The following is a 27,381-nucleotide window of genomic DNA, read 5'->3' as shown; positions in this document are numbered from 1 at the left end:
CCCCCCCCCCAACATATTCACGGCTCCTCTCAGTTTTTATCCTAACTCTGGTCTTCAGGCAGTCCCTTTTCTTCTTTGACCCTTTCCCCATCTCTAGTCCTACCCCACATGCTTCCCAGTGGCCTCTGCCCTTGCTGTGTTTCATTTCTGCGCTTAGCCTCTCCCCTGTCCTCTTCCCATGGTCTTAACCCTGGGCCTCTGACCTCCATCTCCACTTCTACCTCTAAGTCTGCATCCCACATGCTGACCCTGGCCAGGACCCCTGAGCTGGGTGTTCGAGCAGGGCGGCCAGGCTCTATGTGCCAGAAAGATCTGGGTGGGGGGCCCTGGGCTTTAGGGGGACCGAGGAAGCATGTTTGGGCTCTGGCCCCTCCCCATCTGATTGGACTGTGGCAACTAGCCCCTCCGTGCCCATCAGCTTTTCAGGGTCCCCTGGCTGTACACCCCTCCCCCAACACCAGGGAGCAAAGGAAGGAGGCGTGAGATGTCCGGTGGGCTGAGTGGAGCAGGAGTGGGAGCGGCAGCCGCTGGGCGCTAGATGGGGGAGGCCAGGCAGAGAAGCGTGTAGGGAAGGGGTGTGGAGGGGCGAGTCGCCTGGGGAGAAGGCCTAGAAGGTTCGTGCCTGTGTGAGCGGGACAGTGTCTCCGGCTGGATATGAGAGACCGTGGCTGTGGACGGCACACATGACTCTGTGTGGCGTGTGGGGCTGGGTGCATACTGATGGAGTCAGGAGTGACAGTGGGACCTTGGGGGACTGCGGGGGACAGGCTCATGGCCTCTGATCACGTGTGTCGCTCCATGTGAGCCTTTCCCAGGGGAGTGGTACTTGCTGTTACTCCAGTCTCCTGACCCCGTGGCAGGTGCCGCTGTATCTCCATGGCCTTGTCTGTGAGTGAGGGCTGTGTTCTCTCTCCACACAGTCACAAGAGGCCAGGCGTGGCTTCGGAGCTGACAGCCTGGGTTTGAGTCTCAGCTCTGTCCTCGTGCAGTCACCCCATGAGTCTCAGCGTCCTCATCTGTGGCACGGCCCGATAACAGGATGGTAAAAGGACAAAGGGAGGCTGTGAGGTTCCAGTGAGATTGTGTGTGTGAAGCCCTCGGGACGCGGCCCAGCCAACAGGGAGCACTCGGTGTCAGCCCACAGCCCGATCATCTGTGGTTCTAAGTTCTAGGAGGATATGGGGAGTTGTCATTCTGTGGGTGGTGGGTGCGTGGGGCTTGCGAGTACTCTTTGTTAGGTGAGCCCAGCCTCAGTTTCCCTGCTTTACTGCATCTGAGGAGAGATGCTGCATGCAGATACGAGTGTGTGTGTGTGTGTGTGTGTGTGTGTGTGTGTGTGTGTGTCTGGCTTTCCCAGGTTCTAGGAGGGGGAGAACTGGACCCACGAGTGGGGAAGGGATTGGGCCTAGATCTCCAAGTGAGCCACAGCTGGCCACTTGGAGATCTAGATCTTCCTGTGCCCTGGGTCTGCCTCCTTGACCACCCCTGTGTGTCTTTGTGCCTGTGGTGTTAGGAGACGGAGCTCCCCAGCACTGAATAGACAGTGTAGGGGCTTGGGGTGCAAGGAGAAGGGACCCCCCTCTTCTCTCCCAGCGGTTCCCCCAGGCCTCACCGGGCTTAGGGTTATGGAGGAGTGAGGCCTGGTGCCTGGTGCTGCTGAAGGCAGGGGTGGGGCGCCTGGGGAGGGTGGGCGCCCTGGAGGAAGTGTGGGAGCCTCGGGAGAGGCCAGCCCTGAGGGAAGCGCTGGGCCCTGACGGGCTGAAGCCCCTGGGGGGCAGCCCCCAAGGCCCTCCTCTCCTGGTGACACACCAGCTCCCACCGCCGCGTCATTAGCAGCTCTCAGAGAGTGGGGAGGCGGCAGCAAAATAAGAGAAAAGCAATTTGACGTTTCTAATAAAGCGTCGCTCCACTTTGCCAAATTAATTTTGACTCCCATAATTATTTGCTGTAGGAGCGGCCGCGTTCTCCCCACCGCCGCCTAATGAGGTAATTGGGGAATTAGGAATTAATGACTTTAACAGAAGTGACAACTGACTTCACGTCGGGAGCAGCTCTGGGAGCTGCCTCTCCCCCGGAGCGTATGGCTCTGAGCTCGGCTGCCTCCTAGGAAACCCGGGTGTCCTGCCTTCTAGTCGCCCTGGCTGGCCCCCCGACACCCCAGCTCCCAGGCGGCCTCTGCTCCTTGACCACCATCACCGCCTGGCCTGAGCCTCACGGGGAGAAACCCTCTGAGGCGTCCAAGGGGCTGATGCTATTCTGGGCGATGTTATTGCTAATAATAGTACTGAGAAGCATCGGCTGTTCCCCTCATGTGTGTGGGGAGCATGTGATCATCCCGTCTCCCTGGGATGTTGTCAGTCTGTGGGTGGTGGGTGCATGGGGCTTGCGAGTACTCTTTGTTAGGTGAGCCCAGCCTCAGTTTCCCTGCTTTACTGCATCTGAGGAGAGACGCTACATGCAGATATCTCTCTGTGTGTGTGTGTGTGTGTGTGTGTGTGTGTGTGTGTGTGTGTGTGTGTCTGGCTTTCCCAGGTTCTAAGAGGGGGAGAACTAGACCCATGAGTGGGGAAAGGATTGGGCCTAGATCTCCAAGTGAGCCATAGCTGGCCACCCTGTGTCCAAGTCTCTGCAAGACCCCAATCCCCACTCCATCTGCAGGCCCCCCATCCCATCCTCAGGGCCACCAAGCTCCTTGGCTCTGTTGGATACAGGAGCTGGCAGCTGAATGGGCCCTCATGCCCAGGCTGGACTGGGGTAGTCTTTTAGGAAAACCCAAGGGGTGTGTGTGTGTGTGTGTGTGTGTGTTCTCTGATGATCTGGGTCCTATGACTGTGTGTGATTCAGGGGGCCTAAGTGAGCCTGTGTGGGTGTCTGTCCTGTGCAGGAGGAGGGGGGTGGGGGATTCAGGAGGCTGAGCTCAAGTGGCTGCTGGGAAGTGCAGGGGAATGAAATAGGGGCTCAGGTTCAGGGCCTCTCTCAGGTGGGTTGGCCTCAGTAGCTGCTCAGATCATCCCCCGTGCAGTTTGAGTCAGTGTCTCCCTAGACTCGTGGGTAGGGGAGAGAGAGCACTGGCTTTGGAGTCAGGCCAACTGGGGTTCAAATCTGGATTCCTTTCCTGTGATGTGGATTTGGGGATGTTACTCAACCTCCCTGTACCTCAGTTTTCTCCTTGGTGAATCGGGAATGCCATAAGCTTCCTGAGAGGGTCGCTGTGGGGATGACGAGAACTTGCGTGCGAGGTATCCTCAGAGGGCCCGGCACATTTTAGGGATTCAGTGAAGTGCTCCCTCTCACACCAGTGCCATCGACGGAACTCCTCTGGGACTGGATCCTGGGTGGCCTCTGTAAGGTTCCCCAGGCCCTGCCCTGTCCAGAGCATGGGACCCTGCGTCCCAGAGGTTACTGAGACTGACTCTTTGCTCCCCTTCTCCAGGCCTGGGTCTCTGACTTTCCTCTCCTGTCCTTCCTCAGCTCCCAGCCCCATCTTCTAACCCTACACCCACTAGCTCACCTTTCCTTAGTAAGTCTATTTTGGTTTGTCCTCCTGATTTCTTTCCATATTCACCACCCTCCCCACCCCCCACCCCAGAATATACAGTTCAGACCCCTGCCTCCACTCCTATGATTTCACACTCAGGCCTGACCAACATGGAGCCTGCTGAGCTGCCTAGTGCGGGGTCCCCGGGGACCGCTCAGTGCTGATTATGCAGGGAAGGGGAGGCTGAAGGCTGGGGGTTGTGGGGAGCAGGGAGGCCAGACTTTCTTCAGGCACGGGTCTGGCTTCCACGGACTTCTCTGTTGGTCGTGCCTTAGGGAGGCCTCTACCCTCTGAGCTCCCTTTGGCCCCCAGCTTGGTCCTGGCACCACGTCTGGGGCCTGGGCTCAGTGGCCCTTGCACAGAATGGATGCCCTGTGAACATTTGTGAATATTCTGAACAAACCAAAAGACAAAAGGCAGGTATGGTTAGTGGAAGTGCTCCCGGTCCAGGCTCTGCACCCCACCGCGGTGCCAACCTCTCTGAATTTCAGGTCACTCCCTTGCCTGCATGTGGGGAAGAGGCAAGCCTGCCCACCTCTTTGGGCGGGTGAGAGGATCAGCAAAGGCATGACTGGGAGATGTGCGTTGTGAAGCTGTGAAGTGCCACGGATCTGGGCCGGTGGTGGTCACAGGTGGAGTTCTAGAAAGAGTGAACGGCTATTCCCTCCTGGTTGCTGACCTCTACCTCCTTGTCCCCAGGACCAGGGCACTGTGGGGGTGATTTTTAACGTGGGCACGGACGACATTACCATCGATGAGCCCAACGCCATCGTGAGCGACGGCAAATACCACGTGGTGCGCTTCACTCGAAGTGGTGGCAACGCCACCCTGCAGGTGGACAGCTGGCCGGTCAACGAACGGTACCCGGCAGGTAGGCGGCGCCGGCGCTCGGAGGAGGCGCTTCGGGCGGGGCGGGGCGTTGGCAGGGCGGGGCTGACAGGGCGGCCGCTTATAGGATCTCTGCCTGCACTGGGGGCGGGGCTAAGCGGAGAGGTTTCCGGCTGTGCTGGGGAGAGGCCATGGGAAAGCTGAGGTTAGTGGGGACCCGGGCGGGGGCGGGGCTAAAGAGCAACCTCAGGATTCGCAAGGCGGAGCTAGACCGCAGTGGTGGGAGGTGGGAGTCGGTGGGCTAGGAGGGAGAGGGCAGAGCTGAGCTGGGAAGGCTGCAAGGCCAGGGTCCAGGTGGGGGTGGGGGAGAAGAGAAGAGGAAGAGGGGTAGAAGTAGGGAGACTCTGACACGATTGAGGAAAGGATGGGTTTAGAATCGAGGGACAGGCAGAAATGAGGAGGCAGATGCAGATACCAAAGAGAGAAGATCCGTAAGTAACCCGAAATATATCTCAGCGAGGAGGCAGGCCTGATTCCAAGGACAGAACCAAGGAATGAACCAAGGTCTTTACAAAGAACAAATCAAAGATTCATATCAGGAGATCTAGATAAAGGAAGAGACGTGACCACGGAGGCTCAGGGAAAAGGAACCCCAGTGTCTCAGGGAATAAGGGACACGGTGAAAGGGAGAGAACACCAAGTGACAAGAGTGCAAGCGCATTCCACAGACTTTCACTGGGAGCCTCCTGGGTGGCAGCCTCGGGAGACACGGGGGGCAGACCACAACCTCTGCTTGCAGGGAGCTCACCGGCTAGGAGGGGGGAGCACGGGAATGCAAACAACCTCTTTTGACAGCATCACACAGTGTGATGGTTGTGGTGGCCCAGGACAAACCCAGGTCTGAGGAGCAAGGGGAGGGAGGGGATGAGGACACGGGAGAAATGAGGAGGCAGAGAAAGAGCCTCAGAGTGCGGGGGAGCCAGGAGAGGGGCGACGGAGAGAGATGGGAACAGTCACTGGGACAGGAGCAGAGACGGAGGCAGCCCTGGAGTGATGCAGAGAGATATAAGGAGACGTTGTGGCACGGACCCAGCCAGAGGGAGAAGAGGTGGACAGAGCCTCGGGAGGGAGAGGAAGAGAGCCCAGTGCGGGAGACCGAGAGGGAGGGGAAAGAAGCCGCTGCAGGGAGAACTGCAGAAATGCAGACTTGTGGTGGTATAATCTGGCTGAGCGACCCCGCACAGTCACACCCGGGGGCGACTGAGGAGAAGGGAGAGCATCTGCAGCCTCAGTCCCTCCCTGAGGCAGAAGTGACAGCCGAGGCGGGGGCAGAGAGGCTGAGAAGGGTGTGGGCAGAAGGACAGGGACGGTGCAGGTGTGCAAACCCTCATGGGCCTGCTTAGCTGGCAGAAACACGCCAGCTAGATTCCCAGCTCCCAGTCGTGCAGGCTTGTGCCCAACACTCTCTGGAGCTAAAGAGAACCACATGCCCCCCTGCCCCTGCCCCAAGAAATACAGAGGCTGATGGACATACAGCCAACCACAGACACACGGATGACTGCAAAGACTCATAAGGTCAGACCGATGCAGGAGAAACAAGAGCCCTACTGAGGGATGCCAGCCTGCACCCGGGTTCTGGGCACGTGTGGGGTCGCAGGGGCCCGTAGACACTCCTGTGTGAAGTCTTGCGGGTACATAGGCCAGGCTGTGCAGGTGTGATCGCCCTGCAGTCATCTCTCTGTCAGCCACACACACGTGAGGGCAACTTCAGTAGCGGTGCGGTCCCCAGCCTGGGATGAATAGGGTTGTACTGGGAAGACATGAAGGGTTCACCACATCCATCCGTGACTCGGGTCCAGGCCTTCTTCCCTGGGAGCCCGGCAGGCCAGAGGCCAGGTGGGAGGGTTCATGCCTGCTCTTCTCCGCTCAGGGACCCCTGGCCGGGGTGGGGAAGACGACTGGGTGCCCCCTCACCTGCAAAGCTGAGAAACCTGGTTGACCAAAGCCGAGTGTCAGCCTGAGCCATGCTGTCAGGCTGGCTTGGCAGAGGGCACCGGCCCAGAGCCTGGGCCTCCAGACTTTTCGGGAGCACGGAGACTCAGCTATTAGACTCCAAGTTCCTTTAATCCTGGACTCCTACTGACAAGTTGTGTGGCCTTGGGCGAGGCGTCCAGCCTCTCTGAATCTGTCTCCACCTCTGCAAGATAGGGCTAATAGGCACCTTGTAGTAATACCATGAGAATCCCACAAGATAACCCAAGGAAAGCTCTAGAATGGCATGGCATAGAGGAGGTGCTCAACAAACGGAGCTTTGGTTAGAACTGTTACGTGCTCCAGTGAGACAGGTGTACATTCTTCCCTTCCCCTCGGGACGCACACAGGGACAACTGCATAGACACACCCAGGAGATCCCTAAGAGCCTCCTGCCCTCCTGAGTCTGTGGCTCTGCATACGTGCCCGCCCAGCTTGCCCTGCCTGACTCCCTTCTGGCCCCTGCTCCTCTCCTCCAGTGTCTTCTTTGGTCCCTCTCACTCCCATCCCCAGGCTGGGATGCCCTGTGCTACCGTTAGCAGAACGAAGAACACTGCTGGTCCCTTGCCAGTCTCGCCTGCTTGGCTGGGGCACTCTGCGGGTAAGGGCCAGGCCTTCGCCTTTGCATCTCTAATACCCAGCACCAGGAACAGAGCAGGCATTCAAGAAATGTTTGTTGAGTGACTAAATGAGTGAACAATCTATTTTTTACTCAAACGCTTGTGACCTCAATCTGTAGGGAAGGCAGGGTCTTGTTGCATCAGAAACACCTAGGGAGGGAGCAGCCGTATGCGCGCGCGCGCGCGCACACACACACACACACACACACACACACACACAGGCATGCCGTGTGCTGCTTGTTCACAGGAGATGTCCACGGCAGCCCGGGCCCAGGCCTCACTGGGGGCCCGAGTAGCTGTGCAGTGCGAGAGGAGCAGGAAAGCCGCCCCCCGACACGTTATGGAGCACTATATGTGGATTCAATGGGAAGAGTGGCCAGATTCCCAAAGGAAGTCATTCCCATTCCACAGCTACAGACTGGATAATCCACAGCCCGTGGGGGTGGGGAGGAGCACTCCGAACTCCTAGGCACGCTGACAAACCCCTTTCCACACCCTGTTTCTCTCATACACACACACACATGCACAATCTTCCCTCCCCATCTCCAGGGCCTGGACAATGGTGAGTGGAGAGAGGGACAGGCAGGGTGGAGAAGGGGTGGGGTTAGGAATTGGGGGAAGGAGCCTGAAGGAGAAAGTCTAGTGAGTGACAGCGGGTCAGGAGCTGGGCTGGGTCCCCAGGACAGAAATGAAAGGGGACCAGAGCAGAGCCGAGGCTGAGAGTCTTGGAATGGGACTGAGACGGGGGAAGAGAGCCTCCAGACAGAGGGGCTGGGGGGCCCTGTAGGGAGGGAACCAGGGCAGGCTGAGGGGAGCAAGATGGCTGCGGAAGAGGCGGAGAAGGGGAGAGGGGTGGGTGGGGTGGCGGGGTGGCAGGGTGGCAGGGTGACCTGTAGTGGTGGCAGGCAGATGGGGTGGGGGGCAGGGCGACAAGGCTGCGGTGGCGGTGGGCCCTTCAGGGAGCGAGGGATGGGGTGGAAGCTGGTGGGGTAGGGATGTGGGGTGAGCTGTCAAAGGGGGCGCCGCGGGGAGCTGAGCACGGAAGGGAAAGGGAGCTGAGTGCCTGGAGAAGTGGTTTAAATGTCACTGTTAAGTACGAGTGCCGGGCCACCCCCTAAATGCCGCATAAACCCCACATAACCCAACCCTCCCACTTCTAAACCACCCTCTAAACTCAGTAACCAGCCGGGCCACTGAGGCCCCCCACCCCCCTAACTTAAACCCGCTAAATGCCCCTCCCTGCCCCCACCGCCCCACTCTGGGATGGGGAAGGAAGGTGTGCACAACAGCTTGAGCGCAGATAAACCTGTTTAACCTCTGACCTTTGACCTTCCAGCTGCCTTTTCTTTCCGTCCCCTTTTCTTTTCTTCTATGTCCCTGTCTTTTTCTTTGGGTCACTCGTGCCCCTCGGGTGGGGCTGGCTCTGGGCAGGAGCCTAGGGAGGGGAGGGGAGGACGAGGGACCCAGCGCTTCTTCTCCCGCCTTGGGTGGACCTTCCCCCCCTTTCCGGTGGGTGTTGCTGCTTTACTCTGAGTCTCCTGAGAAATGCGTAATTACTTTGCTAACTCCTTTGGACTTCGCCGCCTGAGAAACCTACTGTCTTTCTAAACTTTTCCAAGGAAACTTTGATAACGAGCGCCTGGCGATTGCTAGACAGAGAATCCCCTACCGGCTTGGTCGAGTAGTAGATGAGTGGCTGCTCGACAAAGGTAATTAACCAGAATTAATTAATTAATTAATTAACTTTAAAAACACTATCTTAAAGGTGCAGAGCTCTCTCTTTCCCCACCGTGCCTTCCCCATCGCCCACCCCTCAGCGGAGGCCTGATGATGCCACCGGGATGCCCCCCTCTCCTCTCTGGAGTCAGTCGTCTGTGTCTTTAGAAGCAGAGCGGTGGTTTTGGACGGGGCTGGGGTTTTGCTCAGGAGACAGGGAGTCCTTGGGCTCTTTCCGAAGCCAGGATGGTCTAGGATAATCCGCGGGACTATGGAGCTGAGCCTCCCGACCCACCCTGGTAAAGCAGGCTGCCCACCCTGGTAAAGCAGGCTGGCGTGCAGATCGGGGGCGGGGTTTGGTGAAGGGCCGGCCACAGGGCTCTGAGGAGCAGGAAGTGCGACCCTAGGATCCAAAGGGAGGGTGGAAAAGGTTCACCGGGTCGTCCCAGGAGGAAAGGGAAGCATGGGGACCTCGCATCCTACTGGAAAGCTCCCCCCTCCCCAGGGAGTGGCTGTGGGGCACAGTCTCTGGAATGGGCCCACGTTGGTCCAGAAGGCCTCTTAGAAGTAACAGAGGCGGGGGTAGGGGGACCCTAGGAGGTAGGGGCAGGGGCGGCCGTCCCACAGGGCTTTCTGTGCCTGCGGAGCTGGTGAGGAAGACAGCATGGGCTAGCCGAGTGGCTACCTAGAGCAGCGAGGCACTGCTGGGTGTGAGGGAGAAGGCCGCTTGTCACCAAGGGAAGTTGGGGCCAAGGGCAAAGCCATCCCATGCCCTTCGGAGAGGGGGCGAGCTCTGTACCTCTAAGGCTAAACTCTAGGGGGGAAGTAGAGCTGTTAAAGCCCCACCTAACCAGCTGATAACGGTGCTTTTAAATGTCCCCTGGGGCCTGCCCCAGCTAAAACCCCCAAACGTCACCTCCAGCCCCCCTCACAGCCAGCGGGGACTAAACATACTGATAACCAGATGTGATAAATCCATAACAGGACAAAAAGTTAAAGGGACTGTCACAGACATCGCTAAAACCTACAGCCCCCAGCCGCACTGGGTTGCTCTCGCCAGCGGGGTGAACTTTAACCCTTTGAGGAGTTCGTGGTGGGTAGGGCTGCAGGGGCCAAGTTCGCCAACCTACGTAGGTTACTCTCCATTACCCACCTCCCTCTCCCAGAATCAGGCCAGGGGAGCAGCCTGGGCTGAGGCTGGGACAACTTGTGACCCCAGGTAGGCAGAGCTGGACAGGCCCTTGGGGGGGAGGGGTGGTGGAGGGGATGGTGGACCCCAGTGGTCCTTCCCTAGCTGCGGGGCCGCATCCTCTCTTTAGATCTCTAATTCCGCTTCTAGAAAGTGAAAGATTGGGCAGAATGCTCTGGTATTTCCCAGAGTGTGGAAGGAGAAGCTCGTTTCCCCTTTCTCAGGAGGGGTGAGCCCCTTCCGCCCCCTCAGCCTACCTCCTGGGGGCTGCTGGGAGAATGAGATGACGTAAGGAGCAGGAAGGTGTTTAAGAACAAGATCTGGGCCCTCTTGGAGGGATGATTTTCTGTCAGCATCTGGCATGTAGTGGGTGCTCAATAAATATTTATTGAATGAGTCCATTTCCAGTTCTAGAACATGTCCGGGGAGGCCTAAGTCCCACGAGAGGCTTCTCAAGAAAGAGATTTGTGGTAAAATGAGCTTGGGAAATGCCGAATCCCGTTTCTTCCTCTTGGAGAAGCACATGGACGTTGGTTTAATAAAGGCTCTGAGAAGTCCTGTGAGAAAGAAACCTGTCGTTTAATTGTGAAGTGTTTGCTTCCCAAACTTGTTCGACCACCGTGAGCCTTCTCCTCTTCATGCCTGGGAGCTGTCTCCGGCTCAGTAGTCCTCAGGCTCCTCTCTGGGTCTGGTATTCCAGCTGTTACTAACCAGTGCTCAGCTTTTGTGGGCCCCGGCTCCCCCATTTGTAAGATGGGGACGCTGCTCCAGGGTGGAGTAAGGGGCTGGGCAGAGGGAGGGTGTCAGAGGCGGAGAGGCCGAGCAGAGGGCCGAGCAGACTCCCCCCACCGTGGACGGTCATTGACTGCAGACCAGACAGATGGTTGGTGGCCCAGGGAACCCGTGTTTCCAAAGAGGGTGTGGGTTTCACAAGTTGGACTATCCTCAGCCCAGGGTTTGGGGGCAGGGCTTACAGACACCTAACTCTAAACCAGATCTTTAATGAGGCACTAACCAGAGGCTAACAAGGGCTAAGCCAGGTCTTAAACCCCCCAGCGCCCGCAGCTGAAGGTCCAGGGGAGCAGGGGGCAATGGAGTAGTTCCTCTGCCCCCCTCCTCCCAAAATAAGCAACACCAAAACCAAAGTTAAATCTAAACTTAAACATAATAAATATCTTTTCTAAAAACCAAACCAAAGCAACAAACTCAGAGGGTTAAACCGACCCCCAGATCCACTAAAACCAAAAACAACAGCCGAACCCCACCCAGGTGGGAATGCTGAGGTGTCATGCTGAGTGGGGAGCGAGACTGGAGCTGGAGCGGTGTTTTTTGGCTGTCAGCGAGCGAAGCAAGGTCCCTTTAACGTTTTCCATCTCTGTGCTTGCACGTCTTGGCGGGGAGGAAGGCCTCTGCTCTCCAGGGCCTGGTTCCCCAGGCAGGGCAGCGGCTGGGCCTTGGAGGGGGGAGGAGAGAGGGGAGCCTGGCCAGAGGTCAGTGGGCTGGGTGGTGGCTGGCAGGGCAGAGTGGGGTCTGCGTGGCTGCTCCCACCCTCGCGCACGCCAGCCCTCCTCCTGCGCACCGTCCTCACCTCTGGCACGTCGGTGTCGCCTCCCTCTCTGCTTTGACACGCACTGACCACTCAGCCTGGCCGTTTCCTTCTCTGTCTCTGCCTCTTTGTCTCCTCTGTCTGCTGCTTCCGAGGGCTCCATGGCTCGGGGCTGGATACTGGGTGTGGGACGTTTGGGGAAGCAGAGGGAGAAGATGGGGATCAAATGGAGGGAAGGGAAAGAAATTGGGGGGGCGATGCCCCTGGAGCAGGAGAGGAGAGGGGGATGGGAAGGTCAGAGGCATGAGCATGGTGGGGAGAGGGGGGAGCTGGGCTCCCTTTCCCAGCCCATGTGTGCCTTGGGGACCCTCCCCCTCTGGGCTCCCCACCTGGCTGGGCTGGGGGCTGTGGCTGACGAGGACTTTCCCTTTGGTGTCTGCCCCTTCCTCATTTCTCCAACCCCCCATCCCCGCCCCCTTGCTGGTTTCCCTCTCGGTCCTCTTTCCTTCCCTTGGCTTCCCTCTGTTCTCCCCATCCCTCTCTGATCTCTCCCCCGCTGCCTGCCCCTCCTCTGTTGCCCCCACCAATTCCCCTCCCCACCAGGCCGCCAGCTGACCATCTTCAACAGCCAGGCTGCCATCAAGATCGGGGGCCGGGATCAGGGCCGCCCCTTCCAGGGCCAGGTGTCCGGCCTCTACTACAATGGGCTCAAGGTGCTGGCGCTGGCCGCCGAGAGCGACCCCAATGTGCGGACTGAGGGCCACCTGCGCCTGGTGGGGGAGGGGCCGTCCGTGCTGCTCAGTGCAGAGACCACGGCCACCACCCTGCTGGCCGACATGGCCACCACCATCATGGAGACCACCACCACCATGGCTACCACAACCACACGCCGGGGCCGCTCCCCCACGCTGAGGGACAGCACCACCCAGGTGAGGGCCCTTGGGGCTGATGCACGAGGAGCGAGGCCTTAGGTGGGGGATGGGGCTGATGTCTGCAGAGCAACGGTGGCGCCCAGGGGAGGGTCTGAGGGGTCTGGTGGGATTCTGGAGGCTGCTCTCTCATCCTTGTCGTCATGGTGATGGTTCAGGTGAGGTGGGAAAGGCCTCTCTTCACGAAGTGGCCTTTGCCCTGGGGACCAGGGATGTTATACATGGGAAGGTGGTCACTGTTTCTAGGGGCCAGGCCCAGCATTAAGGGGGAGTTCGGTACTCCAGCTAGACCAGGGAAGACCACCTAAGAGGGAGGAAGTCTGGACTGGGGTGAAGGTGGAATGACCGTGTGCCTGCCCCATACTGGAGGCCGGGCCCGGTGTGGTGTGGGCAGCGAGCAGGAGATGGGTACAACCAGGGTGGCATTGCTCTGGCCAGGCACCTAGGAGACCGCCCTGGAGGGGCCAGAGGCTCAGCTGGGGGTGGCTTCCCCTCTCTGGAGGCTGGCGGAGGCCCGGAACAGTGTCTCCCCAATTGCCGGTGTCCTCACAGTGGGACTCCAAGCCCACTGCCTTCTCGGGTCCTCTCCTCGGGACCTTGAGTGGGTGCCCCGGCCTGGCAGCCTCAGGGTTCCCTGTGCCTGTGGATCGGAGGGGGGTGTTGGTGCGGACAGTTCCCTGGTGCTTTACCCTCCCCACTGCCTGCCCCTCCAGCTCAGCTGCCCTCTCTGGATCAGGTCAAGCCCAAGTGACTTGAGTTGATATTCTCTTGTACCTGGAGGGGGGGCATATCTGGGGAATGAGGCTCTCATGGGGCAGGACAGGCCTGGCTTTCCTGGTGCCAAAAGCCAATTGAGCATGTGTGACTTATGGAGGCAACTCGGGGGCCCAGCTGAGTTTTCTGGTTGTTGCCATTGATGATTGTGGCTCAGGGACTGCTCACACCTGGCATAGGAGACCTTACTCAGTCACCCCGCCCCCCTGCCCAAGCTACTTCTGTCCCTCATCGCCCAAGGCTGTTGAGCCTCTGTGCCTGGAGAGAACTCTGTGCTCCCAGGGTGAGGGAGAGGTCTGGGGGCGGTCTGGGGGGTGGGCCCCAACTCCACCATCAGCCTGCCTTCAGTGTTCGTAAATGAGTTCGAGGTCCCCTCATCCCTGCCAGTCTGTGCTGTGGGGGGCTGGGCACTGGCTAACAGCCTCATGCAGGCAGGAGAGATAAGTCTGAACCCTCTTCCCCTCTGCCTTTACTGCCGAGAAAAGCTAGGGACCCTGAGTGCCAGGCCTTGCCCCAGGGAGCAGGGAGCCCTGGGAGAAAGGCCTGGTCCTACCCAAGGTTGGGCACCAACTATGCCCAGTGCCCAGAGGCAAGAAGGGTCCCCCAGTCTCAGTGGGAGGGTGATGGGCAGACCATCCAGGTGGAAGAGAGGGGTGGGGGCCTTAGGGGTCACAACTGTGCTGGAGAAGACCCCACAGGAGAGGCTGGTGCAGGGGAGCAAGGATACAAAAGGAAAACCCGTCTTCTGAAGGTGGGGGGTGGAGTGGGGGGTGTGGGAGTGGAGAAGAGGCACCGTGTGACCCTTTCAGCCCTCCCTACCCGGGACTCCTCCCACCCTTGGCCTTCAGGAGCCTCTCCCCACACCGTGCAGTCTCTTGGGCACCATTCCTGCCTGGACTCTGGGTTTCCCTCCTTGGGTCTCTTCCCTAACACACCCTGAGTGCACTCCCCTCCCCACCCCCTTACATTCACTCATCTTGGGGATTCTCTTTTTTTGCAATCAGGAGGAGAGAAAATGCTGACAAAGTCGACTCCCATTGTCATGGCAACCACAGCCCTAATTATTGTGTGCAGCCTGGTTCCGGGCTCTGGGAAGGGGGTTGGGAGAGAGATGAGGGTGGTGGGGTAGTGAGGTTGGAGCCAAGAGCCACCCCTCCCAGGTCCTGCTCCCCTTCTCTGCCTGTGCTGGCCTCCAGAGGCCCCCATGCCTCATTTCCCTGATGCCCTAGGCCCCCTTGCTCCAGCCCTGCACCCCAAGGTCCAGCGTCCAGTCTCCCCGGCTTCCTAGAAATAAAAGACACAGCATGAGCCATCTCACTGATCCCTGGGAGCCGTGGGAGCTGCTTCGGGGTGGGTGCTGGCCAGTCTGTCTTTGCACAGTGGGGAATGGGGGGGCTGTCGGTCACCCAGCCAGCAATGGGAGAAATGGGGCATGGACCAGGGTGTGTGTCTTAGCCCAGCACCCATCTCCTGTGTGGCCCCACGCCTCAAGAGGTGACTTTGGGGCCTACTGACGCACCCCCGAACCCTCTTCCCCACCCCTCCCTCCTCTCGCCCACAGAACACAGATGACCTCTTGGTGGCCTCTGCCGAGTGTCCAAGTGATGACGAGGACCTGGAAGAGTGTGAGCCCAGTACTGGTGAGTGCCTTTCCCCCCTCCCCTGCCCCGGGCCCGGGTGACGCTGGTGGGAGGGGGGCGACTGTCCCTGCCACCTGGCCCCAGCCCAAGGGGCCTGCTGCCAGGCCTTACCTTTCCCCGATAGCTTCCTCTGCCTTCCTGCCATTCCCCTCCAGGTCCCTCAAATTGTCCCTCCGGCAAGGCAGTTTGATGGCCCTTTGATGCCCCGGCCCCATGAGATAGTGAGGTCCTTAGCTTGGGATCCTGGGTTTCAGGGCCAAGGAATGCTGGGAAGGAAAGAGGGAGACTTTTCCCTAGCAAGATGAGTAACTGCAGCTCCCATGAGTCTATTGGGTATGGGGGGGGGTAGGTGGGGGAATGCAGGCCTAGGAACTACAAATCCCATCAGCTCTTGGGTCCAGAACTGCAACTCCCATCAGTCCCTGAGGCCTGATTTTCCCTGGGTCAGCAGTAGAGGCGATCTCGGCTGCATCCAGGACCCTCCTCATTCCTGGTCTCAGGGAGGTGGCCACACACTCTGCCAGGGCTGCCAGGCCAACCTCACGGCAGCGCTGTGTCAGGCAGTGTGTGGCTGGGAGGCGCCCCTAGCCAGATGTGTGGTCCCTTGAGGAGATTGGGACCTGAGGTCTGGTCTAGATTTCTAGTGGAGCAGCTGCTGTTGCAGGAGAGCAGGGCTGGGAGGGAAGGCTTCCTGGGGGTGGCATTCCAGGCCTCTGCTGGATCCTTTCAGCTGGAGAGAAGGGTGTGGCCCCAGAGAGAGACCCGACTGGCAAAGGAAGGGTGGGCCTTGAGTGCCAACTGAGAAGTGTGGGGATGGAGCGGAGCCGTGTGGTGGGTGCAAAGGCTGCTCAGCTGAGCAGGTTGGGGGTGGCCGAGGGGAGCCGGGGGCGGGGGGGGGGGAGCGAGAGCCTGAGGGGCTGAGGTCCTTGTGCTCACAGCTGGCCGCAGGGAGGGAGGAAGGACTGAATGTGGCCAGATTTCGCAGCGAGGGATCATAGGACTTGGTGGTGGCCCGGGTGAGCCTGTGGGAGCCTCATCCCTGGCTTGGGTTTCCAGAGACTTCTCCTGGTTACCTTGCAATGCGTGGCACCTGGGCTGTTGCTACTGGAAGGCTGGAGGTTGGGACGGATGCCTGCAGGGTTGGGGGAGGTGATTGGTCAGGTGAGGTGGGCAGTGTGACTGGGGCATATCTTGTGAATCTGGCCTGGGGTGGGGGCATGGGGGGGTGTCTGCCAGTCCCAGAGGAGACGCTCAGGCTGAGGACAGGCCGCAACTGTGGAAGAGCAAGAAAAACCATGGAGCCTTGGGGCAGAGGCTCAGGTTCCAGAGATCAAGGGCAGAGGCAGTTCTGGGGTACAGGCCCCGACACCATAGGCCAGGGCTGCAGAGGGTTGTTTGGTGGTCCTGTGCCCTGAGGCACTTGGAGGAGCTGTAGGCTATTGGGTTGGAAAGGCCTCTGTGTCCACAGCCAAGAGCTGGTGCTTTCTGGAACAGATGCCCTCCACTGTGGGGAGGCCCCTCCGCTGGGGGGCCATCTGGCTCCATCTCACTAGGCCATCTCAGCTCAGGGAGGCACCCTCACGCTCTGCCGTTGCTCTGGGAGGTTCTGCGCATCTGGCAGCTTCAATGTGGCACTCCCCCCAGATTCTGCTTTACCCCTCTGACTCGTCCGGACTGGGGTTTCCTGGAGGTGGAGGCCGTGCTCGAGCCCAGGCCTGCCACAAATGGCTGTGATGAATGGCCGCGTGAGAGTCCTGGGATACGACTCTGGGGACAAAGGGCTGGCGGGTCATGAGAGAAGGGCATTTGGCCCCGTCCCATGTGTTTGCACACGTGTGCTCACTCTGCAGGGGCGGGGGCTGCCGGGTGAGAGGAGGGGTCTGCTCTCCCTGGACCCCACGGAGAGGAGTGTTGGGCCAGACGGCCACTGTGCGGGGACACGCAGCACATCCCGGGCCATACCAGGGCCACACGCTCTCTACCAAGATTCTAGTTTCCCAGCTGTGGCGCCGAGTGTATGCACTGGGGGCCGAGCTCCCTTAGGCTGCATGGAGACAAGGGAGTGAGGTGGAGCTGAAGCAGGCAGGGTCAGCCGCCCTCCCCCAGTCAAAGGGCCAAGCCAGGGAGGGGAGGATGGAGGGCAGAGGAGGAATGGAAGCTGGGGGGTAGGGAGAGGCCGGTGGGCAGCCCGGCACCCGGCTTCAAAATAAGGGCAGAGTGTGTGCTCCAGCCTCCAGAGGAAGCCGTCCGAAGGTCCCGGCTCTCCCTGAGACGTGCAGGGCGCATGCCTGCATTTGCACTCTGAAGTGCTTCAAGTGGGATTTTTATCTTGATGGGAGGCCAGGTGAACACCAAGATGACTCCAGAGCCCCTTGCGCTGATCTAGACCATGCCACTCCCCTACTTAGAGGGAAAGGGGACTCCAGCCAGAGGCCCTCCTGTGTCCCCGTACAGGGAGGGTTTTTCCTCTAGCTCCTTGGGCTCCAAGGTCAGCATTAGAGGTGAAGGCAGCCTGGCTGGAGACAGTGGCTACCCACGGGCTGAACCAAGGGACCCCAGGGCATTTGCATCCCTCCCACCTGCCAGACCCTCCTCCCTGCATCCAGCTGTCAAGCCTCGGATCATCCCTACTCGCTTTCCACCCTTTCTCTTGACTTGGGCCCCTTCACAGACCCCAGACCCCACTTCTTCTCCTCCTCCTCCTCCTTGCAGCTTGGTGAAATCACCATCTAACATGGGCATTTCACCTGAGGCTGACAATCCAGTCAAAGAAGGGTATTGTTTGCCGGATACAGTGTTTAGATTCTTTTGAATGGGAGCGCTGTTAGCGGGGCGTGCTCTGCAAAGTGGGTAATGTCTCCCTGTCCTAGCCAGCCTGACCCTCACATTATGTTGTGGGCCTGGCCCCTGCAGGGATCGGAGCGTGCACCCCTTGAGGTGCACAGGAAGTGCACACCCAGACTCAGATCCGCAGAGACGCACGTTTACGTGCACACGCAGAGGTGCACACACATAGATCCCTGCATGTACATTTATGGATCTCGCAGCAAACTCACACCTGCCCACTCGCTCACAGGTGCCCACTTGCTCAGACCCACAGTGTTTCACACTTACATGTGCTCGTCACACCAAGGTGTACACACGGGGCGTCTTCAGCCCACGGAGGCACGCTCACACACACTCACACCCATTGAGGCACAGACCAAATGTTTGGGATCACATGCACACGCTCAGAGGCACCCACATATTTCAGACGCTCGCGATGTGCATGTGCGAGCTTGCATGTGGACAGCATGAGCTTGTCCACACGCGTCCTTGGACTCCCAGAGTTCCACCCCCGCAGTCGGCTCGCAGAGGCACATTCATGTGTACAGATCCACCTGCATAACACACGTGCTCCGGCCACGTCCTCCGTGCGTGCTCGGACTTACAGGTGCTCACAGACTGTTCAGAGGGACCGTGTGCGCATGTGCAGAAACTTGTGCTCAGCCCTCCGAGGTGTAGCCGCACACGTGCACACACACACATGCACACCCATTTGCATGTGCTCAGGGAGGCAGGCATCTGTGCCCGGGCTCATAGAGGAGCATGTGGCACAGCTCCACCCAAGTGTGCACTTGTGCTGTATCCCGCGTGACCTACGGTATCCGAGAATAAGTTCACAGGCGCCAGGACGCACAAACACAGCCTCGAAGGGATGTCGTGTCCCAGCATGTGTGGCTCATTCCCACTGAGGCACGCCCACGTGCACACCAAAGGCACCTGTGTGCCGAGACCCACAGGGTACGTGTGCACACATCCGCCGAGGTGGGCTCTGTGTCCCCAGACCCCAGGGGCCATGCTCATCTGGACATTCGTTTAGACCCACGCCTGCCCCCTCCCCTGGCCCCATGAGAGTGACCCTCCGAGGCCCCCCATAGCTCAGACCTGCAGAGGCTCATTCTTGCGTTCACACCCATGTGTTCAGAGACACACACACGCTCAGACACACGCACACACACTCAGACACATACATTCAGACACACACATGCTGGGAGCCACACACATGCTCAGACCTCTCAAGACATACAGACTCGTCCTGAGTCCTACAGCGGTGTGTACACACACACACACACACACACACACACACACACTCGTGTCTACACTGCCCACAGGGGCCCTCACAGGTACTGACACACTTACTCCCGTGCTCAGACGTACGCCTGAGCTGCGTGGGGAAGGCCTCCCATCCTCAGGCCCTCAGGCCAGACAGCCAGGTTCAGACCCAGCAAAATGCCCACCTCCGTGCGAGCTGCTCAGACCCACAAGGGTGCCCGTGGACGTGCGTACTCAGATTCCCAGACGCCCACGTGTGCTCAGGCCACGGGAGCAGCTCGTGCACTCACCCCATAGGTGTGCACCCTCCTGAGCCTTGGCCCCCATGCACACACACACACGAGGCCCTCCGAGGTGTTCACAGGCTCAAGTCCACAGACACACAGACACACTCGCTCAGACCTACACACTTAGCTCAGAAACATGGAGGCACAAATGTGCTCGCATCCCAGCGTTTCTTCGGGTGACACCTGTTGCTGTAACGGTGACCTCCACAACACCTGTGATTGTCCTTCATGGAAGGTTACAAACCAGCGTTCCTGGTGGGTGGGCAGCTCCCCGGCAGGCGCTGATTCCAGGCCTCGTCCCCTTCCCCAGCTGACTTTCTCGGTTGTGGTGGAAGGTGACCAACAGGCGGGCTCAGGAAGGGGTGGGTTCTATGGGTCAGGCCCGGGGGCCAGACGCACAGGACACCTGCTGCTTTTGCTTAGTCACGTGGCCGCAGCTCTGCGTCCAGGAAGGCGGGGAGGGTGTGGCCTTGCTGTGCCCCCAGGAGGAAGCAGAAACAGATTTGGGGACCAGCTAGCAATTTACCTGCCCAGTGTGGCCTTTGGGTCACCAACCATCCACTTCACTCTTCCCGACACCCACAGAGCACAGCCACCCCTCCCCGAGGGAGACACTCTGAAGCCCCACCCACTTGGGGCCCTCTTGGCAAAGGTGAGGGCGTCTGGCAGGTGGCAGCCCACTTGTTGGGTCCAGACTTGCTCCCGAGGACCCATATGTGGTCCGGATCTCACTGTCCACACAGCTCAGCACACCCCCCGAATCCAGGGGTGGGCCAGCGGCAGCCACCACAGTAAAAACTCTAATTCAAGAAAGGGAGGGATGGAAGACGACACCCAGAGGTCCCTAGTTCTAAGCGTTGAGGAAATCCAGCCAGCTCGCACTGCGAGAGACTCCCCCCCGCCCTGCAGTGGGGAAGCTTCTTTCTTACACCCTGCCTCTCCTGTCTTTGAGAAACTCCCTCGTCTCTGTCTGTGGCCCTGGCGTGAGGTTCTTCCCAGTTCTTGTCCTCCATGGCCATCTCTGAAGTGGGTGTTGGTAAAATGTCCTTCGTGGGGCCCCATGGTGTTGGCAGCTCACTTCCTGCTCCTACATGTTTGGGGGCCCAAAGGCTCAAGCAGTCAAGGTAACTATACTCCGTGTTCTTACCTAGACAGACGTGTCAAGCGTCTATTTCCTTGTTTCTCTGATTCCTTGCCTGTCTCTGAATTTAGTCGTGACTATTCTGAGGGCATTTGAAACAGTAGGTGGGGAGGCCACGTCCGTAGTCTGATCTGTGGGGCGCGGCTGAGCCCTCCTCATTCAGGTGGAGGTTTCCCGGGGTCTTTGTCCCTCAAAGCCATTCCTGACCTCTCTTGTGATTTGCGGGTTGGAAGCTGGGGCTCTTCTGACACTTGGCAAGCCCCACGTTTCTGGGCTCTCTCTGTTCCCTTCTCTGCTTGCAAACCCACCCACTCTTGCCTAACGTCAGCTTCTTGTGGTATGTGACTGAAAGCAGACAGGAAAAGCCAGCACTGTCACCCCGACTTTCTGGCAGGTTCCTTTTGTGCCTGAGCCTCAACAGGCACATGGTCATCACAAGCAGGGTCTGAACCGGATGTCCTGCCCCCGCATTTTATGGTTCTGCATCTTTCCAGCCGTTTCCTTGGATTGTTATGGGAAGGCTGCCGTTTTTTGTTTTTTTGTTTTTTATTTTATTTTATTTATTTATTCAACAGAGATAGAGACAGCCAGTGAGAGAGGGAACACAAGCAGGGGGAGTGGGAGAGGAAGAAGCAGGCTCATAGCGGAAGAGCCTGATGTGGGGATCGATCCCATAACGCCGGAATCACACCCTGAGCCGAAGGCAGACGCTTAACCGCTGTGCCACCCAGGCGCCCCATGCTGCCGTTTTTTGTGACGCACATTTCTGGTTCAGTGTCTGTATTAGTTCAGGTAGCATTGGTTTCTGGAATAGATGGCTCCCAAATCTCAGTGGGTACTTCGAGGGAGGTCTCTCTGTCAGCTGAAGCCCCACCAGGGCGCTCCTGGTCAGCAGGTGGCTCTGCCCCAAGGGGGTGCTTGATCCAGACTCCTTCCATCTTATGGCTCTTCCCCGGCGTTCAGCTGGTTTGCAAGGTCACCGGAAGGAGGAGAGAGCACGGAGATCCACACAGGAGACTTCTGTGGGCCAGTACCCAGCAGAGCCCACGGCTCAGGCCTGTTGCCACACCCAATCGCAAGGGATGCTGGGAAATGTAGTCTCAGTGGCCAGGAAAAGGAGAAATTGAATTTGGGGAAAGGGGCACTCACAGAGGCCTACGTGCTCACACGTTCTCAGCGGCACAGGCGGGCATTCGCACACGCACACGAGTTCTGACCCAGGCTCAGAGGCGGGTGTGGACACAGTGAGAGGCTCGCTTACCTGCAGATTCCCTGACACCCCGTCCGTGCGCTCAGGTCCATCGAGGTTCGTGTACACGCGCACACACAGGCTTAGAGACGAATGCCCAGGTGCACAGAAACAGACTCTGAGCGCATGCACGTGCGCGTGCACACACACACACACCCCCGCCTGACCTTGCGTCCGCCTTGATTTTTGCTGTTGCTGGGCTGGGGTGTCTGAGCGGGGTGGGGCTCCATCCTTCCAGCCACCGCACCTGCTGGAACAGGTGAGTAAGGGCTGAAATCTAGTCGTGCTCTCTGCTCACCAAGCCGCTTGTCCCGGTCCCGGGAGCAGGGCTGTGTCCCCCAGGAAGACAGAACACCTTATTCTGATTGTGTACAGAGATACCGTTGGCCAGGTCATGCACCCGAAGGGCCATGGCCATGTCGAGGGCCCTGCCTTGTTTCTAACCCACACGAAATGCCCTGTGGCCTAATGGCTTTCTGGCAGGTACCCAGCGCTGGTGGGTGAGGCCTCTGCCGGCTGCTGGCTGAGCTCCGACACTCGGCCTCAGTTGTCCTTGCTCCTTTGGGGGTGGGCACAACCTGCTTGGGTGGGAATGGGGTTCTTGGGTCGATTTCCAGTCAGGAGCCTCTGTGTCCTAAAGGCAGAAAGAGCTCAGCTTGCTGGGGCAGCAGCCCCTAGAGGTAGGGGAGCTGGGGGAGGAGGGGTACACAGGAATGGCTGCTCGTCTCCTTGGCCAGATGGAATTCTCTCTAGCAAGTGGGACTGACATGCCCTGACATTCAACGTAAGAGTGGAGGGGGGTGGCGTCTGTGAGAAATGCACCTGTGAGTACTTCCAAGCGCTGTGGCTGCCTGACGTGGGGGAGGGGACGGGAGTGGCGTAGGGTCTTTATCAGACTCCCAGGGGCACCCCATCCCTGGGTGCACCCTTGTAGAGCTGTGGTGCCGGAGTCTGCTCCCTCCAGTGCCCAGTGGGAAGGGCGGCCCAGGGAGCCACTGCTTGGACTTTCACAGTGAGGAGTCTCTGAGGGGTCCTCCCCTCCTCTAGACCCTCATGAGGGCAAGCTCGCCTGATCCCTCCCAGACCAGTGTATGACCCCAGGAGAACCCAGTACCCTATGTTGCATGTGACTTGCTGGCCGCAGAGCCCAGATCGGCTGGAGTGAATATGGGGGAAGGAAGACAGTGTGGGGTCTCAGTAGCATGCTATCTTGTGGAGAGAGCAGGAGCTGCGGGGGACAGAGATGGAGGCTGGTGTGGAGGATGTGGGTGAGTGCAGGACACCCTCAGGAGACGCTGTCACAGCCACGCACAGAGCAGGGCCCAGGGACAGGTCCTACAGACGCTGAGGGAGCAGGAACAGGGCTGAGACCCAGATATGGAGACCAGGACACAGCTGGGGTTGAAGGGCAGGGGCAAGAGTCAGTGTGACCAGGCCTGGGAGGGCTCTGGAGCCTGGGGAGACTGCACAGGGGGAACTTGGGGGGGGGCCTGTGTGCCCCAAGGACCTAAAGAACCAGTCAGTTGAGGCAAATGGTTGCACAGGGCTCAGGCTGGGCAGGATTTGTCTGTGGCCCAAGGCCTGAAACCCCCCGCCCCCCCAGTCTATCTGGGGGTGAGAAAGAGAGTAGAGAGACAAGGTCTGTGCCCTGATTGGTCTGATCAACCCCTCTAGGGCATGACGTGCCCCCAACAAGGGACTCCTCCCTGGGCCCTAGCAATGGGCAGCTGGTTGAGGGCCACAAGCCTGATCCTGAAGCTGCCAGAAGCCGCTGGTGGCCCCATGTAAGATCAAAGGTAGAGACGGCTGTGGATGAGAGCTGGGCCCATGGAGCAAGGCACCTGTCAGGCTGAACTCAGCAGTGCCTGCTGACCATGGGCTGGGAGACGTGGGGCGTTCAGAACCCCGTTGCCTTGGCGTTGTTCAGAGAACATCCTTGATGAGTATTCCTCCCCTTCCGTTGGTCAAAACACAATGAGCCCCTCCTCTGTACCAGGCCCAGTGCTGGGGCTAGGGAGACAGACAATTGGGCCTCAAGCCTTTCTGGAAGAGGAGGTATTTGGCTGGACTTGAAGGATGAGTGAGAGATCTGCGGGGGCAAGGTGCTGCGAACAGAAGGCAAAGTCAGGAAGAGGGCAGGGGGTATGGTCCAGCAGGGAGGGGAACCCTGCCATGATTGGACACAGGCTGCCAGCCTCCCCCAAGAGCTGAGAGCTGAGTGTGGCCCTTACCCAGGGACCCGGGTGCTGGGCCATCCGTAGTGGGTCCAGGGCTCAGGAGGGGTTAGGGGGACAAATTATTCATCCATAGGCTGGAGGTCTGTGGGAGCCAGGCCTTGGTCTCACCCTGGGCCTGGAGCCCAGTACCCTAATTTTATAGATGAGGAAGCTGAGGTCCAGAGAGTAAGAAGAGCTTGTCCACAGTCACACGGGGCGACCTCCCAGGTGAACAATCAAGCTAAGAGTCCAGCAGATTACCACAGGCGCGGGGAGGGTGAATCAGGCCTTTCCAGGCTCCTTGTGAGACGTGGCCCTCGTGATCTTGGGAAGTCCTGCCCTCCGCAGGACACAGCATCCTCCTCATAAAAGGCCAGTGTTGGATGGTCCCAGCTCCACAGAACATGCTTGTCTGCTTTTGGCTCAGTTTGTCAGTGTGACTGAGCCCCAGGAGGGCCAGGTGCCCCGGGGCTTCACAGTCTGGGGTGCAGGTGAGCCCTGGCCCAGGGGGAGAGTAGAGCCTGGTAGGAGGAGCAGCCTGAGGAGCTCGGCCAGGCTGTCAGTTCAGTGGCAAGATCTTGGCTGTGGCGGGCTAGTTGTGGCCAAGGACAGCTCTGCCAGGTTGCTGGAGCTTGGGCTGTGAAGATCGGCAGTGTTCGAAGAGCAAGCACAGAGACTGGAGGGCTTAGGGTGCAAGGAGCAGGAGAAGGGACGCAAAGATGTGGCAGTGGCCCATGGCTGGCTTGGCTGCAGTGGGGCTCTGGGATGCTTCCGATGGAGGGGGTAGGGGGTTGTGGAGTTATGAAAACCACACCCTGCAGAGACTGGGGAGACGCAATCAGATGGGGGCAGGGCTTGGGTGGAGGGAAAGCTAGAGAGGAAATCTCCAACCCCAGCCAGACCCAGAGATGCCCAAGAGGAGGAAGCCCTCCCTAGAGCCAGACTCCAGCTGGCTCTACCCCAGGCCAGTGGGTTGCAGTATTTGGGGAAAGGGCAGTGGGCTCATGGGAGTTGACCCAGGGGCTGCTTGGAATTGTAGTCCACACCCCTCCAAGGGCTAATGGGAGTTGTAGTTCTCACTCTTTGGGGCTGATGGGAATTGCAGTTTATGCCCAAGGTACCTCAGTTATCAGACCTAGGGAGAGAGGAGACCTAATCACCCCCCTCCAAACCTTCCCCACTAGTCCCCCGCCCCGGGCCCTGTATTAGCAAGTGCTTCCTTCCCAGTTGGCTGTGTATGTATTTTCTTTTCTTTTTTTGCTTTCTTCTTCTTTCCGTTGTTTTATTATTGTTTTAACAATAATAAGAGGGCCAGAGGCAGTCAAGCCCTGGTCAGGTCCTGGCGGCCCATGGGGGTTCTGGGGAGGGGGAGGGGGGAAGCCAGTGGGGGTCAGAGGTGGAGGGTGAAGAAAGAGAAAGTCGGGGAATTAGGGTTAGCTCAGGACTCATGTGTCCCTGTCCACTTCCCTCCCTCACTCCCACCCCCTCCCCACCTCGCTGCCTCTACATGGCTTCTCACCACCTCACCCAAAGTCCAATGGGACAGGACCCTTCTCCAAAGTGTCTGTCTCCTCCTTGCCCACTCTTTCTCATGGACCTTGTCACCTCCCACCTTCAATTTCTCATCTTCCCATGGCCGGCTTGCAAGTAGCCTTCAGAGCTCCTTCCCATGATCATCCCCTCTCAAGTCCTCTCACCCATGTAGCAATTCCTACATAGCTGCCAGTCACGCACCTCTTCCTCCAGCCCTCCTTCCCACTGCTCCCCCGCCCTGCACGCTGACACCAAGTGGTGGTAACAGTTTCTCAATGCCAGCCTGCACTGTGCAGATTTTAGCTTTGTGTTTAATGAGGGGGAGAGGGCACAAGTGAGGGAGGAGAGAGAGTATTCAGGAGGAAGCAAGATGTCCAGGGAGAGAAGAGTGAGGGAGGGAGATACCAAACAGATAGACAGAAAACGTTGTACGGAAAAGTTGTTTTTTCTTATTTTTTCCGGGAGAACCCGCTTACACAGCTCTGTTTGTAATTTTTTTCTTCATGCTAAAATCACACGGCCTATTTGTTGATGTAAGTTGCCTGAATTCCGTGGTATGCTATCTTCTTTTTTAAAAACAAAAAAAAAAAAAAAAAAAGCAAAAAAAGAGAAAAATCTAGAAAAAAAAAAAAACCCTAAAAGATACTGTTGTTAGGTTTGTTTAAATGCTGCTCTTGTATCTGTTTTTAAGCCTTAAACCAGTAGAGTTTTTTTTTTTCCGTTTCTTTTCGATTTCCTTTCCTTTCTGTTCCTTTTGGTTTCTTAAGACAAACAGCACAAAACCAGTGAGCTGCCAGAGACACTTCTGCGATGGTGCCCAGGGCACGAGCCGCGCCCGCTTGGAAGCGCAGTGTTCGCTGGCGGCGGGCTGGCCCGCTCTAGTCTCCGCCAAAGCCAATTGGAACCGATTTGGGTGTGTGAGGCTGTTGTTTCTCTCTCTGTGCCGGCCGCCTGCACCCTGCGCCCTCGCTGACACCCTCTCTTTTCTCTTCTCTCTCTTGTTCTAGGAGGAGAGTTAATATTGCCCATTATCACGGAGGACTCCTTAGACCCCCCTCCCGTGGCCACCCGATCCCCCTTCGTGCCCCCACCCCCCACCTTCTATCCCTTCCTCACGGGCGTGGGCGCCACCCAAGACACCCTGCCCCCACCCGCGGCCCGCCGCCCGCCCGCCGGGGGCCCGTGCCAGGCCGAGCAGGACGACAGCGACTGCGAGGAGCCCATCGAGGCCTCGGGCTTTGCGTCCGGGGAGGTCTTTGACTCCAGCCTCCCCCCCACGGACGACGAGGACTTTTACACCACCTTCCCCCTGGTCACGGACCGCACCACCCTCCTCTCACCCCGCAAACCCGCTCCCCGGCCCAACCTCACAGGACAGGAATGGGCCACATGGAGCTTCCAGGGTGCTGCTGGCTCCCTCACTTCCCCCGGCCCAACCTGCTCGCGAGACCAAAATGAACACCAGGACCGCTGCAGCCCTGCTGAGAACACCCCTTTCGGGGGCCCGGGGCCCACCACCCTCTTCGGCCGCGAGGCCTGCCTCCCCTGCCTCCCGGGTGACCTCCCGACCCCCGTCTGCCGGTTGCCAACCCCACGGGGCCCGGGGAGCGGGGCCCGCCGGGCGCCGTGGAGGTGATCCGGGAGTCCAGCAGCACCACGGGCATGGTGGTGGGCATCGTGGCGGCAGCGGCGCTCTGCATTCTGATCCTTCTCTACGCCATGTACAAGTACCGCAACCGCGACGAGGGCTCCTACCAGGTGGACCAGAGCCGGAACTACATCAGTAACTCGGCCCAGAGCAACGGGGCGGTGGTGAAAGAGAAGGCCCCGGCCGCTCCCAAGACGCCTAGCAAGGCCAAGAAGAACAAAGACAAGGAGTACTACGTCTGAGCCCCGGCACCGCACCCCACTGCCAGCTGCCCCTCCCGGGAGGGCCCGGGAGGACGGTGCGCCCTCTCCCTGCCGGGGCTCCGGGGACCCGCTCCCTGGCTGCCTCAGACTTCTCTCACGAAGAGGAAACGCAAAAAAAAAAAAAAAAAAAAAAAAAAA

General features: G+C 58.9%; 1 protein-coding gene across 1 annotated transcript in view; it reads left to right on the top strand.

Annotated features, from left to right (window-relative positions):
- Nucleotides 1-27,381, top strand: part of NRXN2 (neurexin 2) — a 98,971-nt gene extending 71,590 nt beyond the window's left edge. Inside the window, exons 16-19 of the mRNA XM_040639309.1 lie at nucleotides 4,238-4,409; nucleotides 12,072-12,397; nucleotides 14,733-14,814; nucleotides 26,912-27,381. Of these exons, the coding sequence (XP_040495243.1) occupies nucleotides 4,238-4,409; nucleotides 12,072-12,397; nucleotides 14,733-14,814; nucleotides 26,912-27,222 (891 nt within the window). The 3' untranslated portion in view covers nucleotides 27,223-27,381. The remainder of the gene's footprint in view (nucleotides 1-4,237; nucleotides 4,410-12,071; nucleotides 12,398-14,732; nucleotides 14,815-26,911) is intronic.

The sequence above is a fragment of the Ursus maritimus genome, unplaced genomic scaffold (genome assembly GCF_017311325.1).
Source record: "Ursus maritimus isolate PB19 unplaced genomic scaffold, ASM1731132v1 scaffold_23, whole genome shotgun sequence".
NCBI classification, from domain to species: Eukaryota; Metazoa; Chordata; class Mammalia; order Carnivora; family Ursidae; genus Ursus; species Ursus maritimus.
This window is presented reverse-complemented; position numbering and strand designations above follow the sequence as displayed.